Source organism: Physcomitrium patens, chromosome 25 (assembly GCF_059467195.1).
Source record: "Physcomitrium patens ecotype Gransden chromosome 25, ASM5946719v1, whole genome shotgun sequence".
NCBI classification, from domain to species: domain Eukaryota; kingdom Viridiplantae; phylum Streptophyta; class Bryopsida; order Funariales; family Funariaceae; genus Physcomitrium; species Physcomitrium patens.
The window spans coordinates 5,803,151-5,820,726 of NC_143434.1; the positions used below are offsets into that span (position 1 = coordinate 5,803,151).

General features: G+C 32.4%; 2 protein-coding genes across 5 annotated transcripts; both read right to left on the reverse strand.

The window, feature by feature from the left end:
• Positions 1–439: 439 nt before the first annotated feature.
• Positions 440–4,334, reverse strand: LOC112277333 (translocon-associated protein subunit alpha). Of its 2 annotated transcripts, XM_024509503.3 has the most exons (9): positions 4,247–4,334; positions 3,977–4,084; positions 3,005–3,163; positions 2,571–2,621; positions 2,225–2,313; positions 1,922–1,996; positions 1,333–1,536; positions 1,117–1,194; positions 440–859 (listed from the first exon to the last, which is right to left on the reverse strand). In XM_024509503.3, exons 2-9 carry the CDS (start codon positions 4,050–4,052, stop codon positions 752–754), a joined length of 840 nt encoding a protein of 279 aa, XP_024365271.1. In that variant the 5' UTR covers positions 4,053–4,084; positions 4,247–4,334; the 3' UTR covers positions 440–751. The 2 variants fall into 2 exon arrangements, with proteins under 2 accessions (XP_024365271.1, XP_024365269.1); XM_024509501.3 differs by having other exon boundaries at positions 3,977–4,334.
• Positions 4,335–13,971: 9,637 nt separating this feature from the next.
• Positions 13,972–16,760, reverse strand: LOC112277444 (protein yippee-like At4g27745). 3 transcript variants are annotated; one of them, XM_024509764.3, is made up of 3 exons: positions 16,198–16,760; positions 14,743–14,806; positions 13,972–14,450 (listed from the first exon to the last, which is right to left on the reverse strand). In XM_024509764.3, the coding sequence occupies exons 1-3, from the start codon at positions 16,311–16,313 to the stop codon at positions 14,223–14,225; spliced, it is 408 nt and encodes a 135-aa protein (XP_024365532.1). In that variant the 5' UTR covers positions 16,314–16,760; the 3' UTR covers positions 13,972–14,222. The 3 variants fall into 3 exon arrangements, 2 of the variants coding, with proteins under 2 accessions (XP_024365532.1, XP_024365533.1); XR_002968394.2 differs by lacking the exon at positions 16,198–16,760 and adding an exon at positions 15,186–15,327 and having other exon boundaries at positions 14,301–14,450; XM_024509765.3 differs by lacking the exon at positions 14,743–14,806 and having other exon boundaries at positions 16,198–16,650.
• Between the last annotated feature and the right edge of the window lie 816 nt (positions 16,761–17,576).

Here is a 17,576-nt window from a genome sequence, read left to right on the forward strand (position 1 = left end):
AGTTTAGGGAATAGAAAATTTAAATCTTATTATTTAGATCTACAATAAGAACAAATTGGTTGGCATATTGTTGTGTTTTTGTTAATAAAACAGATCAGTCTTCCTATCCATCAATAACTCCACAAATATTACCTGCTATGAAGAGGCAAAAGAAAAATAAAGAAAAAAGAAAAGAAAAAAAAGAACCACTTACCTCTTACACTTGCCATTTTGTAAGGGGGGAAGAACAAAAAATGGCATGTGGACGATAGCCAACCAGGGCGTGATATAAACAAGGAGAAACGCGCGGGAGGACGTAGGTTCATTACTAGATTTAACTCGCAAGCAATTTCTGAAATAGAAGCATTCAAAGACAATAAAAACAGAAAAAACAAACTCTAGGAAATCGCTCACAAAGCTAGTAACAGAACTCAGTCCTGTCTGTTACTTCAAGTGTTGGTACCTTGCAAAAGAACTTCACATTACGCTGAATATTCATATATGTGAAGATGATCACCACCATCACATGAATGGCGCTGAAGTCCAGCGTTACAACTAAGCAATGACTGGTGAAGTAACCGTCTATGGAAGTTGCCCTCAACTCGGTCCCTGCTTTCAAAATTCTGCTAAAAATGCAGAAAAGATGTTCGTCGTAACAGTCTAATTGACATCTCAAGAATGAATCACTTAGGACGAGCGCCACTTCGAAACTGTAGAACTCGAGTATTGCAACAACCACTAAAGCGACATAACTCTGAGAAATTGACCATATCTACGAGTCCTTGGGAGCGTCCTTAGAGTCTTTAGAAGAGCTCTTTTTCTTGAAAGCCTTTCGTTGCTGTGAGATGTTCCTTGACAATTTCTGGGTGAACGATGTCCCCTGTGACCATAACGGAAGCGGAAAGCGGTTAGAAAGCACAAATGATAAATAGTTAGTTTTCATGTAGTACAATAACAAGCTTGAAAGTCACAACACTATCTACAATAGCCCAGAGTCTTCACATTTCATCTACAGGTTTCCAACACAGACAGATGCCAACTGGAAAGTAACTCACAAAAACGAAAATCTTTACAATAACGATATATTGTACGAAGACAAATAAATTTTCAAAATTTGAAGAGAAGAAAAGAGCTCACTTTAAGCCATTCATTAGCGTGAGCGTCGCTGTTGGTGCGGGTACCAGTCTCAACTTTCTTGCTGCTTCTTCTTTGTTTCTGCAAAAGAATAGTACGAAATGTCAAAAATTGTGTGTCCAGGGCTATTTGAGAACGAGGAAAAATGAAATCATCCAAGAATTTGAATGCATGAAGATTCAACTCAACTTGTGCATATGAAGATAATACGACAAATACCTTGATAAAATCCTGAACTTTAGAATAGGCCCACATGCCGAGAAGTCCCAACAAACCCAAGCCCAAACTGGACAGGAAAATTGTCTCGCCACTCACAAAACCGCCAGATTCCACGACATCGATAGTGCTATTGTAGAAGACGTGTGTGTAAGCTTTGTTTTCCAGCTCGTAAATAATCTTCCCAACGAAGTCATAGTTTCCTGGCTGCAACACAGATAGACGTTACCTTTCTGACAAAAAACTAAAAGGGATTTAAAACAAAACATATATTCGCGCTTGTTCCTATCCTCAACTCCCTAATGGACATGCAGGAAACATAGCTACCTTATTCTTCAGAGAGCATAATTGTGAATCTTTACATTAGATATACTAAACACTATATACCACGGTATCTGTAAGAAGTCGATGCAAAAATTGAATCCGACATTTTCTATTGCGGTTTAGACTGCCTTGGGAGCAGCGAAGCACCTCTCAACTAGCTTGAATATAATTGCTGGGCACTACAGCATTTACCCCCAAAGACATCTATCCACCCACAGTATCCGGAATATTGCATTCTAATAAAACAGAGTGGATACCGAAAATCTACCTGGAGAAACTTGACAACGCCGAACCAGTAGCTAAAAGTCACCTTGTTGCCTTGTGGGATACTGCTCGAGTACTCCTGCGTTCATCATCCACACATAAACATGCAACATTCGTGAGAAATTCTTGATACACACAAAAATTCCCAGGTACTAAAAAATTCATCAAGTGTCAGGCCCTTGCGATAAACCCGACTTCGCGTCATCAACAAAAACAACACACTAGAACGAAGTAGACATTCGGTGTGCTTCAACAAACTAATTATTCGAAGGAAATAACCTTGTTACTACCCAAACAGCATACATACCTGAACAGTGAAGTTCTGGATAATGACCCGGTGATCATTTGGAAGGTGAAGACTGGCACGGATGTATTGCACCTGCATGGGACCAGCTCCTGCAGTTTATATTGCAGACTCTTGTTAATAAATGAATCATGATATTGAAATAAAACCGATTTATGAATCCAATCCAACACCAGTTTCATGAACGACACAAACAAATCACTTTTAGTTCAATCAACAAAACATGAGCATCCAGTTAAACACCTGAATAAATGTGCGAAACTCCATGCAATTTCAGGGGACATGGGAAAAACAACAACAAAACCTTAACGGATGGCTACTTGGCATTCTACATGGGCGTAAATCTCACCATCATTGGTGATATTGATAAGAATTTGCGTAGGCTCTCCTGATTTCACCACTGCAAATACCAAACCTCAATGTTCAAGAAATTAAAAAAAAAAAAAAAAAAAAAAAAAAAAAAGTTGAAAAAGGCGCAATTAGAAAAGGATTAGACAGTCTGTCTAGATACGGCCAACAGTTTCCACGAAAAAGCCGTAAACATCAACTCACTACGTGGAAACTTCTCCATACATCTCACCAGTGAAGAAAGTGGAATTCGAAATGATAACTTAAAACTCAGTCTTCAGTTCTTCAACGAAGCAACAGAAACTCTTACCTTCAAATCCATTCAATACAACTTAACTTTCTGAAATCCCCCCTGCTCTTAGATGTAAACAATTGACAATCCTCTGCTATTTAGATGCACTTGTGCAGAGCACAAAATAGGGTCCAGACGATTACCATTGTTGAGGTTCTTGGGAAAATAAACAGATGCCTCCACCCCCGGGGCAGCTCCAATGTGCTTGTCCTCCACAAAAGTCTCTTTTACTGGCTCATCGATAGTCTCTTCGCTGTTTAGGGTTTCTGCCTCCTGGTCCTCGCTACTTGTGACTGGTGTTACTGCAAAACACGTTTTCATGGCATATTTTCAGTACAACATTCCTAAAGACAAGGTCAGCAACCCACTGTCTCAGCACAACGCAAAGAGATTACGAGGGTGAAATATAATACTGTAAACTAATTTCATCCAGTTGGTTGGACGATGACTATCACCACACAAGGTAATGCAAACCAAAAATGTTCCACCAAGAGCATACAAATACAAAGTTTACGACTTGTCGGATTATCCACATCACTAACATTCCACAGAGAAAAAACACTCAATTCTTCGAGATCATACCGGTGGAAAAGCAAAGAGCATATGTTAAACACAAGCATTTCCCAGGAAAAGATAATAAGTGGATATAATACAACATCGCAATGTAAGACTAAACAAAACACCAGCCAATCTGTAATATACTAGCTGAATCTCATCGACTCCTCTTTCAAAAACACTATCATCAAACCGCACAGATAAGATCTAGCGCAGCCACGCTACAATACACCAACTAGCACAAATTTAACTAACCAATACGGCCTCAACCGACAGACTGTGTTGTGAAAAAAACCAAGCTTGAAATGAAAGATCTGCTCCAGAGAGACGCGCCAACGCCACCCAAGACCCAAAAGCACATATCCGTTTTCGCAACTCCATCCAATGCCGACCCCACCCACAACAACAACAAACTCCCTCGCTTGCACCTTCATTTCACTACCACTCGTCACCCTCAACCACTCACCGATCCATCCATCAATCCTTGAAACCACTACCTCACCGTCACCAACACAAGAGCAAACCTCAAAAAAACCACATCAAAACCAACCCCAACATACCGAAGCAGTTCATGAGAAGCGCCGACGCCAGCAGCAGCAACAACACGGTGCTCCACGGTCCCTTCGTCATCGTCATCGCCACCGCCGCTCCAATGTACCGCTATCGCACTTCAAGCCCCAACCACAAAGCCAGAAGACGAAAAACCCACCAAAATCCGCAGCAGCACTGGGTCAGCACCTCATTCAACACATACACACACACACACACACACACACACAAACAGACCCCAACTAAGTTTTTTTCCTCGCCTGGGGCATCGAATGTAGTACCTTAAGGCTGAATCCCCCGTAAAGCTTTTAGGTCCAAGTCGTCATAGATCGCACGAATGGGGAAAAAAGGACATGTTCGGCGCTGGGTTCGTCGGGGTTTGAGTGACGCCGCCCTCCCCACCCCCTTGCAGATCTACCACGGCCATAGGGGGCCTGCCGACCGCAGACGGCACTTTGGCCTCTGCCTCTCCCGGTCAACGTTGTAACCGCGTCATTGCGGAATCCTCCTCGAGATCTACGCTACGTGTGGATTTCTCCTTGGGCTTTGCAGTAGCCAGGGGTGCCGCTACCTACCGCGGGGCCCTCTTGCTTATCCGGTGACGTCCAACGCGCGGCAGTGGCCGCGTTATGTTTTGCGTCAGCGGCATGTCGTCGTTGCTTTATGCTCGTCTTTCTTCGCTTTTTCGCTTTCATCTATGGTCATGGCCTCGTTGCTTGGTCTTTGTTTGTGTGGGGGGTCACTTAATTAATGAAGTGTGCACTTCTCCATTCCCACTTATGAACATGCAAGTCACCACCATTAAGAAGAAGAAGAAACACATTCCGAGTGATGATTTCTTCACATTTTTTTTTCTTTTTTTTGCTTTAATGATTTACTGGTTTATTCATTTTTTTTCTATAGATTTATTGCATTAAGGAGGTTTTTATTCTTTTACTTTTTAAAAATTATCATTTTAAGAGATGGATTTTTAAATGTTTATACATAATATGATAATTATGTTGCTTTAAAGAAGATGTTTATACAGTTATATAATATTTTGTAATATAAGTTTTTATATAAATATGAAAGATGATTTTTTATAATAATACTATTATTAGAAATAAAAGTGGTTTTTTTAGATTACTAGATTAAACTCAAAATTAAAGAAGAAATTATTAAGTTATTTTATTTTTAAATTAAGCTTGATTTTGAAAGAAATAGATAAATATTTTTTTTTGACATATTATTTATCAAATAAAATAATTTATTTTCTAATTTAAAATTAATAATTTATATATATATATATATCCTCTTAGTATATTAGATAATTTTACCAAGCTTTATATTGAATTTGGTACTTTATTTTTGATTTAATCTATTAAATACATTTTTAGATAAAATTTTAAAAAAATCTATATAATTTGCTATAATTTTTAAATTTTCAAGCCATTAGTTATTTAATAACTAGATTAAGTCATATTTTTTACTTTGCTACTTTCAAAAATAAAACTAATTTATACAAGATATGAATCAAAATAATAAAAACTTTAAAATATTATTGTATTATTCAAGAAAAATAGATATTTACTCAAAAATAGTATAATATTAGAACTGAAATGATTGTTATCAAAGATAAGAATAGTAGAGACTCTAGAAACTAGACTAAAAACAAGAAAAGTATTGATAAGAGTGGAGAATGTTTCACTCTTGTCTTTATATATATTATCTAACTTGGAGCTACATGGTGACATTCTATTTTTCTTGAATAATATAATAATATTTTAAAGGACCTTTGACACTTGTCTGACTTGCAAGATACATGTTTAACTTACAAGACAAGTTTCTTACATGTGTGTCTATTATAAATATACATGTTTACTTAAATAAGAAGTATTATGTAGAAAATAAATGTAGGTAGATTTAATAATATCTTGTGGCAAAGCTTTTTAAAAGCTTTATAGATGCGTATTTGACTCTCGACGTTTTTGTAGTTGATTGGTAGGTTAAAAACTTGGCCAACAAGTTAGCCATGTGTTGCATGTATTAGTAGTTTGTGATACAAGCTAACCATGTAGTACACATACAAGAAACTTTTATTGCAAGTTAGATATGTGTTTTACAAGTTGGACACATATTGGAGGTCCTATGAAACATTGCCACGTAGTTTTTAGTTAGATAGTTTATATATAGGCAAAAGTGAAGCCTTCTTTATTCTTGTCAACATCTTTCTTATTCTTAATTTTGTTTAAAGAGACTCTACTATTTTTGTCTTTGGTAATACTTATTATAGTTTAATATTATATTATTTTTGAATGATTATCTAGTTTTTTTTTGAATGATACAAGAGTATATTGATTCTTTGATTCTTTGAGATTCATATCTTTAATATTTTGATTAAAGTGTTAATTCATTGTTCTTATTTTTTTATAAAAGTGAGTGGATTATTTGGCTTCTATTATTATATTTTTAAGGTTGAAGAATATCTAATTTAAACTAATATTTTTAATTTTCTAAGAATGTTTTTTTTTAAAGAAAGTAAACTATTCCTCTTTGTAGAAATTTTTATTTGATATAAGAAGTTACAAATTACTCTCTCTTAATTTAATTTATAGATTTATTTGAATTGAAAAAATTATAAATTCCACTCTCAACAAAAATAAAAATAGATTTATAATTATTGCAAAGCTTCACAAACTTATCAATACTCTTAGGATGAAAATTTCACATATCTCTATCATCATCATAGAGGTACTATTCCTATACCTATAAAAGAAATCAACAATAAAGTTTTGACTCTACTTCAAAAAAATGTGCAATTGAGAGAAGCAAGTAGATCATATTCACAATTGAATTCAAAAAGTCTTGCTACTACAAATATAAGAAAGACAAAGATAAGTATGTTAAAGGAGTTTGATAGAACAAGATCAAAGTTTTGAAGATTTTTACAATAAGTAAAGCTCGATCAAAGGTTACAACTATTTTAATATCTTGATGGATTTATTCAAGTTGGATTCATAGGTACATTTCTATCTAGAAGTGATCTCTCTTAGTTTACACCTTAAATGGAAAAAAATTCACAACTTCTTTATGATCTTAATTCATTTTTAGAAGTCTTTATGATCATGTTTGAAGAAAGTGATTGAAAAAAGATAGCAAAGATCAAACACCTATCTTTAAAATAAGGATCACGTTCAACCACCATATATACTACAAAATTCCAAAACCTTATTTACAACATGTTTTGGAATGACAAAGTCATTATCAATTAAAAAATAATATAAAAAATTTATTATTGATGATATCAAAATTAGATTTACTAGAGTAATTTATTGCTTAAGCCATTTTATATTACAATGAATTCTTTAAAAGATGTCAAAAACAAAAGTTTGGTTGTAGATATATAAGTCAATTTATAGCAACAATCTTCAAGTTTTCAAAAGCTTATTCATCAAGACCACCTTAATATTTAATCATTATTGAAGCCTTCATAATTCCCTTCAAATAAAACATTTAGAATACCATCAAAGATGATTCCTACTTCCAACAATATCACCAAATATTAGAAGTCTCCTCCAAAGTTGTTATACAATGCATATTGTATTTTACCATCTACTTGAGGAAAAACATGTCATTCTTGAAGGTCTTCATTTTTATTACATTATATTGAAGGCTATGACTATTGTAAAGTCTTGTCTAATAACTCAAAAAATAATAATTCTTAAGTTGAATTTACTAGTTGTTAATTCTTCATCTCTTTAGTATCACAAATATTCAAAAACTATAAATAAAGATAGAAGATAGAATGCAATCTTCTATGAACCTTATTCTTTTATAACAAAGAATTGGTTATTCTTCATTTTTATTTTGATGGATATCATTAATAAAAAGTATCTATCTTCTTTGTTATATTTAAAATATTCTTAGATAATTCTTATGTGTATTCATTTATATTATATCCATGCCAACAAACAAGATATTCTAACCTATTTTGGCATCACCATAAGTCTAAATTTTCTTCAATCTCAAACTCTTGATTATTATTCTTTTCTATAGGAAGAGGTAGCATTTATCTTCTTTTTGATATATTTATTATCTTACATGGCTCAAGAAGAGACACATAGAACATAAGATTACTCTTTATAGACTTTGGTAGATACAATTGATAAATAATTGAATTAATTTATTTACAAATAAAAAATAGTTTAATTCTACAATAATTCAAATTATTTAAAATTAAAATAATTTTGATATTATAACAAAATAACTCTATCTTATTGCCAACGTGGAATTGAAATTTTTTCTTGTAATAAGCATTTACATTGATCTTTTGTTATTTTTAAGCATTCTTTAATTATACTATTATTATTATATATATTTTTGATAAATAATTTACCAAATCTTATTTTATAAGATTATCAATTTTTAAAAAGTCATAAATATTAAATCATAGATAATAATTATAATTGACAAAAAAAAGATGTTTATTATATATAAGAATGTATCATATTATTATAAACAAACTTTGCCAATAGCAAGAAAATTATCTAATTATTTTCATGTTAATTGATAATATACCTCAAATACTACTTTAAAATTTGATTCATTTATTTCATTTGTCCATCAATTTGAAAATAAAAATAAAAATATATTTTTACATCCACTTTTAGAATCTTAAAAAAAATCTCTAAAATCTTAATACAAATTGTATCCTTCTATCCAATATAATATTTCTTGATAATTTATAATATCAATAAATTTTGTTAAATTTTTTAAAAATTATTTCTTCACTTGTAATAGGCTTTGTATATAGTACAAAATGTGCCACCTTGGTGAAATAATGTACTATCATAAATATAGAGTAATAAGACCTTTAGGCAAGAAGATCCATGATAAAATCCATAGAAACACAAGACTATGGTTATTTAGGTATTAATAATAGTTGAAGAAGTCTATAAGATCAATGATGATGAATTTTTGATATTAAACAAACGTCACAAAATTGTACAATATCTTTGACTGCCTTTCATATTTGAGGCTACCAAAAATTTCTAGAGATTAGTTCTAAAGTCTTATTGTATCCAAAATGTCATACTAGTAAGAAGTTGTGATAAGCTTGAACAACACCTAATTGTGTTTTATCTTATGAAATATATAAGAAGGCATATTGATCAAAATGTACATCTCTTTTTTTTATGCAAAATAAGAATGTTTAGAAAGGTGTCTTATAAACTTTATTGTTTTCTTTGTTGATAAGTGATCTTGAAATCAAATCTTAATGAAGACAAGTACCAATGGGCTTGGTAATAATTCAAAACATGTGCTAAAATAAAATACTCAAGATTCTTATAATTTGCATATACAATAACTAGACTTGAAGTACATTCTAGATAATAATGTCATTTTTAAAATGAATCCACAATTATAAGAAGTTTTTTATTATGGATCTTATAATTGATTTTGATTGTTAAAATTTAATATAATAAAAAGCTTCTAGGTGGAGTTTATCATTTAGTTTTATTTGTGACAATATTACATTCAAAGCAAAATTTAATGCATTTGTTTCCATAAAAAATACTTTAAAAAAGACAATATAATATAAAATTAGTACAAAAATAAATTTTAACTTGAAAGCTTCAAATAATGCTTCGACTTCTTTATTCCATTCAAGTTTGTCTTCACAAGTCAAAAATCTAAGTGGATGTACAACTTAAAAAAAAATCTTGTTGAAGATCCAATATTAATTAGCAAAATTATCAAGAAACTCACAAAATCATTCAATTAATTTTCAAGAAGGAATTCAACCACCATTTGGATCAATTTATAGCTTATTGTAAAGTGAGTTACTTGCACTCAAAAGTATATTAACAAGAATTAGATTAAGAACTTCATATAAAATAAGAACAATGAATTAATACTTTTATTAAATTATCAAGGATATAAATTACAACAATGAAAACCTCAAAGTACTAATGTGTCACTCAAGACGAGTAGATATTCACTTTAAAATAATATATTATTAAAACTAGAATGATGGTAAGAAGATTAGAGACTCTTAAAACTAGACTAAAAACAAGAAAGGCGTTAATAAGAGTGAAGAATGCTTCATTCTATTCTTTATTGTCATGTAATAATAAAACTTTATATTAAAAAATAAAAATAAAATGGATGTTATTATGGAAGAGCCTAATAGAAAGATGTAATAGAAAAATAATGATAAATTATAAAAAAGAAAGTAAAAAATATAGTGTTAAAGTTGTCTTTTTTTAGAAGAAATTTCTATTTACTTTATAGAGGCATAAATAAGCCAAATCAAAGTAAATGAGACAAGAAATTAATATAGATATGTTTATAAGAGAGTTAAAAATAGATTAAAGTAAAATTTACTTCAAATTATCAAAAATTGATATTTGAAGAAGACTAGTTGTCAACTTGGGTTGAAATCAGATCCCAAGGCACAAAACTATACACCTACAGCAATTTCAGGGTTTTTTTTGCAAATCAAAGAATGAAATTTGAAAGAAGACTTTATGAAATTTCTTTGAATGTTTGTATTGGAAAATTTGAATTTGTAATGACTTTGTAAGAGCTTTACAAAGTCATGGGTATTTTCAATGAATTTGGTTTAATAAAATAAAAAAGATTTATATTTGAAAGAATTTTGTGAGTTTGGTAGTAGATCTATGAATGATAATTTCTAGGTTTGTGATTATAATTTTTCTTATTTCATGCTATAAATTTGAGCATAATCAAATAATTGGATTGAAGGTTATTAAAGTTCAAGTGGGTTGAGATCTCAAAAATGAGGATTTAAAGATTAGTGAGGGTCTTAAGATCTTAAGTAATCTATCAATTGGATTGAGGTGAAATTTATGTATATAGATAATATACTTAATTTTTAATATATATATATATGAATTTTGAAAGGTATTCAATGGTGGAATTAAGTGTTTTTGGCTTGGAAAGATTGGCATCAAGATTAGAGAAGGAAGGTGGCCAACACTTCAGCGGATTTTAAGGTTTATCATCTATTTGGTATGTGCAATTTTTTTCAAAAATTTTGTGCTTGTTGTTAATTTAGTTGTTACAAGGTATGTAAAGTTTGAATCAAAATCAATAGTTCAATCATTTATTATTGAATGTTTAATTTGCCATAGGATTTATTAAGAATTTTATTTAAGATTTAAGTTTTGATTAAGGATTGATTAGAGTTGATTTAGAATTTAGGATTTAGTTGGAATTTTATTAGGATTTAAGGTTTGTTTAGGATTTGATTAGGATTTAGGATTTTGTTTGAAATTTATTAAGATTTTATTAAGATTTAATAAAAAACCAATTAAGATTTAATTAATATTTTTTTTAAATTTATTCAAGATTATATTAGGATTTCATTAGGATTTGATCTTAAATTTGATTAAGGTCCAATTAGGATTTTAATTAAGATTTGACATAAGTTTGATGAAGATTTATTAAGATTTTAGTTAGGATTAAATTAAGATTTGATTAGGATTTATTTAGGATTTCTATTTTAAATACTTTTTAAAGGTTTTTTGTTGTATCTTTAAAATTTTCTATTTCTAATATTTATTTAAGATTATTTTTATTTCTTTAAAGTTTTAGTTTTATATTTCTTTAAGATTTCCTCTTATTTTTTCTTGAAATTAATTTAGGACTCTTTTGTTTTTTTTTGTTTTTTTTTTTGTAACTTCTTTTAATTTTATTTTAGATTGATTAAAGTTTGATTAGGATTATAGAGATTTATTTAAATTTTATTTAAGATTCTATTAAACTTGGTAAGATTGTTGTTGCATTTCTACTTACCTTCCACAGTTAGGTGTCCGATACATTCTTAAGTAAGAACACATGTAATACGATATAATATATACTATTTAAGTTAGAGTTATGTCGCAACATTCTATAGGACCTTCAACATCTATGCAACGTGTTAAATATGTGTCTAACTTGCTAGATAAGTTTCCCACATATATATATCACATGGTTAGCTTATTATATAAGCTAGCAATACATGCAATACGATGCTAACTTGTTGGCTAAGTTTCTAACATATCAATCAATTACAAACATGTCTAAAGTCAAATCCATATCTATAAAGATTCTAAGAAGCTTCTTCACAGGATATTATCAAATCTACCTATATTTAGTATCTACTTAATATTTCTTATCCAAATAAATATGTACGTTTGTGACATAATTATACATATGATTTTGAAAAATAATTATTATATTTATAATATTTTAAATCTATATAAAACCTCTTAAATACTCATATAAGAAATATACGATATAATAATATAATAACATATAAGTATAATAATTTTAATATATATTTTTTAAAATTACAAATAATTCTAAAAAAAAACATGTTTTTTTTTTTTTTTTTTTTTTTTTTTTTGTTTTTTTTTTGTTTTTACACCTTTAATCATTATAACCTTTCAATTCCAAATACAATAATACAAAAAAGAAGTTTTCTTGCAAATATGTTCACAAGTTTTAGATGATAATTTAAAATTTATCTAAATTATAGGAAATTTTAATTGATTTTTTTTAAAATAAATAAAATCTGAAAAAGAATTTATTAAATTATAATTAAGAAATTTTAATTTTTAATATGTATTATTTATTTATTTTAATTAATTTTTATAAAAATCTATTTGATGATTAATTTCGTTCTTTAATAAAATAGTTTTAAAAAAATTAAAGACAAAAATGTACAAATATTGAATTGCTTATAAATAAAATTTGAACTTTTAAAAATAAAATAAAAAGCTTCTATTATTTTTGCCAATGCACAACATATATGTCCTGTCCTTTTAGCATCTGATGCATTGTATCCCATGAAATCTAAGACATAAGATCTTGTTTAATCAAAGTAAGAACATAATCTATTTTGAATGGAAAAAGATATGGTATTGAGATAAAACTCATTCCCACATTGGTTTTATAATTATTTAAAATATTCTGAAATCTTTTTAATATTTTATAATTGAAACATTTTAAATATAATTGTACAGATATGGCCAAAATGATGTAACTTTGTATTAAACACAACAACTATCTTTGTTTTATTTTGCAGTTGTTGTTAGATGAAACATGTAATTATGTACTTGACGGATTCAAGAAACCATTGCATATGAGAGATCTTTAAAATTAATAATATTAAAAGGTAAAGTATTTAAAATATTTTTTTATTTAAATTTAATATTTTTTTATAGTTATGATTTTTAATTTTTTAACAAAAAGTATCTTATAGTATTATTTTTAATTTTATACATATTATACTAATTAATATTTTTTTATCTTAAGTATGTATCATACTAATTCTTGTACATATTAGTACAAGATAAAGAAATATTTAGTATGATACATATATACATATTTGTTGACACACATGCACCTAATGATGTAATTTTTGATGTTGTAAACTCGATTTTAAGCATTGAAGGCTTTTGCTAAATAATCACTTTCTAATGTAGTTAGTAGAACCATTCATAAATTCATGCTAAGAAAGGTTGTCATTAATTCTAGCTGATTATGTTGCATGGATGGCAAAGTAGGATTTGACCATAACAAATTACTATTTGAAATCATGATCTAAAATTTGTAAAAAAGAACATTTCATAACTGACTCATTAATGCTCAGTCAGCAAAGTGCAAAACCAATAGTGGGTTTTCTGCTTAGATTGCCACTCACATGTCATCAGTGACTTAACCATCAAAATTGTGGTCGAAACACAGCCAATATACCAACCAAACTTATTTCTGTATCTTTTAACTTCAATAGCTGCTAGTGCATGATACTAGCAGTATCTCATCAACCTATGAACTCATCCCTAACATAGATAACAGATATCAATAGAATCTGGGTTGCCAGAAACTACTTTACATCGTGATGTGACATCGAATTTTTCCTTTCTTTTGAACGAAGACCAGCACCATTGTTTCGCAACTAGGCTTCAAGGATTAGAAGAAATATCTTCAAAGAAGTTGGGTCACAATTGCGCAGGCATGAATGTCAACCACCTCATTTTTACACCTTTAATCATGCTCAAAACTTGGATCACAAGTTATGGGTCTCGTAACAAGACGTCCACACCATCACATTGCTAATCCATATACTACACCTCCACAACCGATGAAACCTACCTCCTACTAATTAAGCCGAGCATAGCTTATTCGTGCAATAGGGTATCTGTCAAAAATATAGCACACTTGTACACTTGTCTGAACCAACACGAGTACAATATTAAATCAATCCTCTCACCAGTTCTCTTTCATGACTTTGACCTTCTCAAGAATATACTTTCCTTCCTTGTACTTCTGGGACTCTTCAAAAGCTTTCTCATATTTCCATCCCAGCACTTCTTGACACTGGTAGCAACATATGTCAGCAACTGTATGCAGGCCCGTCCTCAGTTGTCGATCTTCTTTGACCCCAATTGTCACATTCACGACATTCGTGAATAAGTATGCCCTCCCGTTTCTTCCCTGTATACAAAAACTTCCGCTTGTAAATTTTCCTCTCAATGATCATCTGATACTAATTCAAGCTCAGATGAATTAACTAGTAAAGATACATTCGCTCATGAATGTCTCCTATCTTACCTTCAACTAGAGTGTAAACATTCTATAATCCCTGATTCATTCTCCACCTTGCAACTCACACTGATGTCGACAACAAACTTCATCATAGAACACAAGATCTTTCTGAATAAAATTTGCTCCACTCCCATCATCTTCAATAGCTTGACTTAAGGCTATCATTCTATTCTAAGGTTACCTGGGGCTGCCACTTGCCCTCGTCATTCAACAAAACGCCTTTCTTTCCAGTTGCATCGATAGGGCTGTGAAGCATTCCACAATAAATACAAACGATGATAATACAAAAATGGCTTTAACAAATACGAACATATACCTTCCGTAAGTGTACTCATTCATGAGGTCGAAAGAAGGAAGGATGTAAAATCATCCAAGGCGCGGAAAACAATCAGGTTAATTTAAGTTCTGATGGAAAAGTCATGCCTTACATACAATACACTTGTAAACGACTTATGACATCAACCTAAACTAAAGATGTTAGATACATAAACCCAAAATGAATGGATAGATGTATTAAAATACTACGGCCTGGAAAATAACTCCTCACTCTACAGTGAAGAATGTAGCGTCAACAGCTCCAGACAAGGAATTTTCATGATCAGAGGTGGTATCCATAGCTATTACCAGCAGTCTTCGGTTGAATTGTTTCCAGAAAGACTTCACTTGAACTAAATATCTCGCCACTTCGAGATGTAAACCATCTGCCGCTAGTATTCAACGAAACTTGGGCTCTGGAGAGACTTGGCTTCATAGATTTGAAGAAGCGGCATAATTTTAACGACCTATCTGCAGAAAGTGACGACGAGACTACCGGTATTGAATTATCTGTGGGGTAAAGCCACCACAAAACCCCATTACGAAGGGGAGAGTCTGTTTTATCTAGAATATTATACTCCCCGAAAGAGAAGAGGCGATTTTTTTCTTCAGTCTAAACCCCATGCCGTGATGTAAGTACTACAAATAATAATCATCCTGCAACAAATCATCATAACTCAAATTCTAAGCCTAGCTTCAACCACACTCACCACTGAAATACGATAGATAGTAATCGGCTACCGACAAATTTTATGCACAGAAACAGTTACGGGTTACACACAACAATAATTCTCTATTTGCGGGCAGTTTATTTACATCACCCTTCAGCAGGAAATCGTAGACGTCTTGCGGTGACTTGCCCCGCACACTGAATGAATAACAATACCATTATGGCCCATACCAAACTGAAGATGCTGATGAAACCAAGATGCAGCAACCACAGTTGGACTTGAATAGATGAATTGCGATCAGAAGGAAAAAACCGACAATATGAATTCACCCTAACTCCTTACGAAGAAACTGTAATCAGATAATTCCCACAATCGGTGACCGGAATCTCACCAAGTCTCCTCGAATTAGGAAAACCGCTCTCGATTGCGATTCATATGCCAATCCGATGGTACACCCAAATACAAAACCACTCACCAATCAATCAAAATAGGTGTCATAGAATTCTCCTACAGCACAAAAATTGCCGCCATCCTGACGAAAAAGAGAAATCTTCTCCCATTGTTCACAAACCGAGGAAATCATCATCAGCACGAAAGAGGCAAAATCTACCTGGAAGCGAATTCATCACAATCTTCGCATAAATGCGCACCTGAAAGCACTTGGAGATGATCTCGTCGTGGTCCGCCACATGGCAGCGGCAATTGCAGCAGCTGTAGATGCGCGGACCCGGAATCGCTGGTGCCGCTGTGAACCCAGCCTCCCCATCTCCCTCCCCCATTCCCCTCCTGTTGTTCCCCTTCCTTCTCACCTCTCTACAACTCAACACCGATCAACAAAACCACTCCTCTCTCGCTCTCGCCCTTTCTCTCCTGCCAACGAAGAAACAAAAAGCCTGCTCACAAACAACAAATTCACAAACCTGCTCCCTCTTTCTCTACCCCACCTGACCACAACGCCTCGTCCCGACCCCTCTCTCCCCCCAACAAGACCCAGCAATTCTACGCCACCCTTCCACGTGACTGAGACTCCAAAACAACACCGTGAAAGAAAGGAAAAGGCGCTTCTCACGCATGGAACTCGCGAGAACCCATGAATGGTTTGTGCTGGATTCTCCAAGTCCAAAAGCTTGATCCACCATGTGGATGAAGGGGTAGAAAACTCCCAGAGAGAGTGAGAGAGAGAATCCTTTTTCACACACGGGCTCTCGCACTCCCACACTCCCTCACTCCCTCATTCACTCACTTTGCTTAAATTAGCAAAGCCACGAGACGAGGAGGAGTGCTTCGGGGCAGGTGGGGGGGGATTATCCAGACAAGATTCGCTGTGGAAACGTGGGCTATGCCGGTCAATGAGGGTGAAGTAGAAGAGCGAAATTCATCCGTCGCGCGCAATCGCATCACATTTTCGAGCCCGCATCTCTCCTCATTCTCAGGACTGCCAGCCTGCCGGCCACGCCTCCTCGGAAATGGCGGTGAACTTCTCTTACTTACCGCTCCGCGCGGGCGCGGTTTTCTGGTGGCAAAGCACCCCTACAAACTCACAATTGTTTAATTTTATTGGTCTCGTGCATCTCAAAAGATGTTCGCTCGATGCGGAGTTGCAAAGGTGGTTTTTGCTGAGTTGCAATGTGGTAGAGTTACGCTGGTTTAGGGATAAGCTAGAGCTTTGAAGTTGACACTTATCTTTGTTGGATGGAGGACCAGAATGAGTCCACAGTCCATTCATGCTGTTTATTTTTTTTGTTAGCTTTTAAAACTATGTCTTGTTTGCAATCGCAGAACTGCGGTCAGTATATTTTTCATTGACGGGTGAATAGGTTTAGAATAAACTTCTAAACACTTTCCCCCTGATTTGATCCACTGTATCACCAATGCAACTTTCATGGATTTTTTTTTTTTTGGATTTAGTGTCACCAACCTTTGCTGCATGTCAATAACTCATGTGGGTCAATGGCTCTAAAATTAAATATAATTTGGAAGCATGAGAATTATCTATCTCAAAACATGTATTCTTTGTGGTATGCGGTTT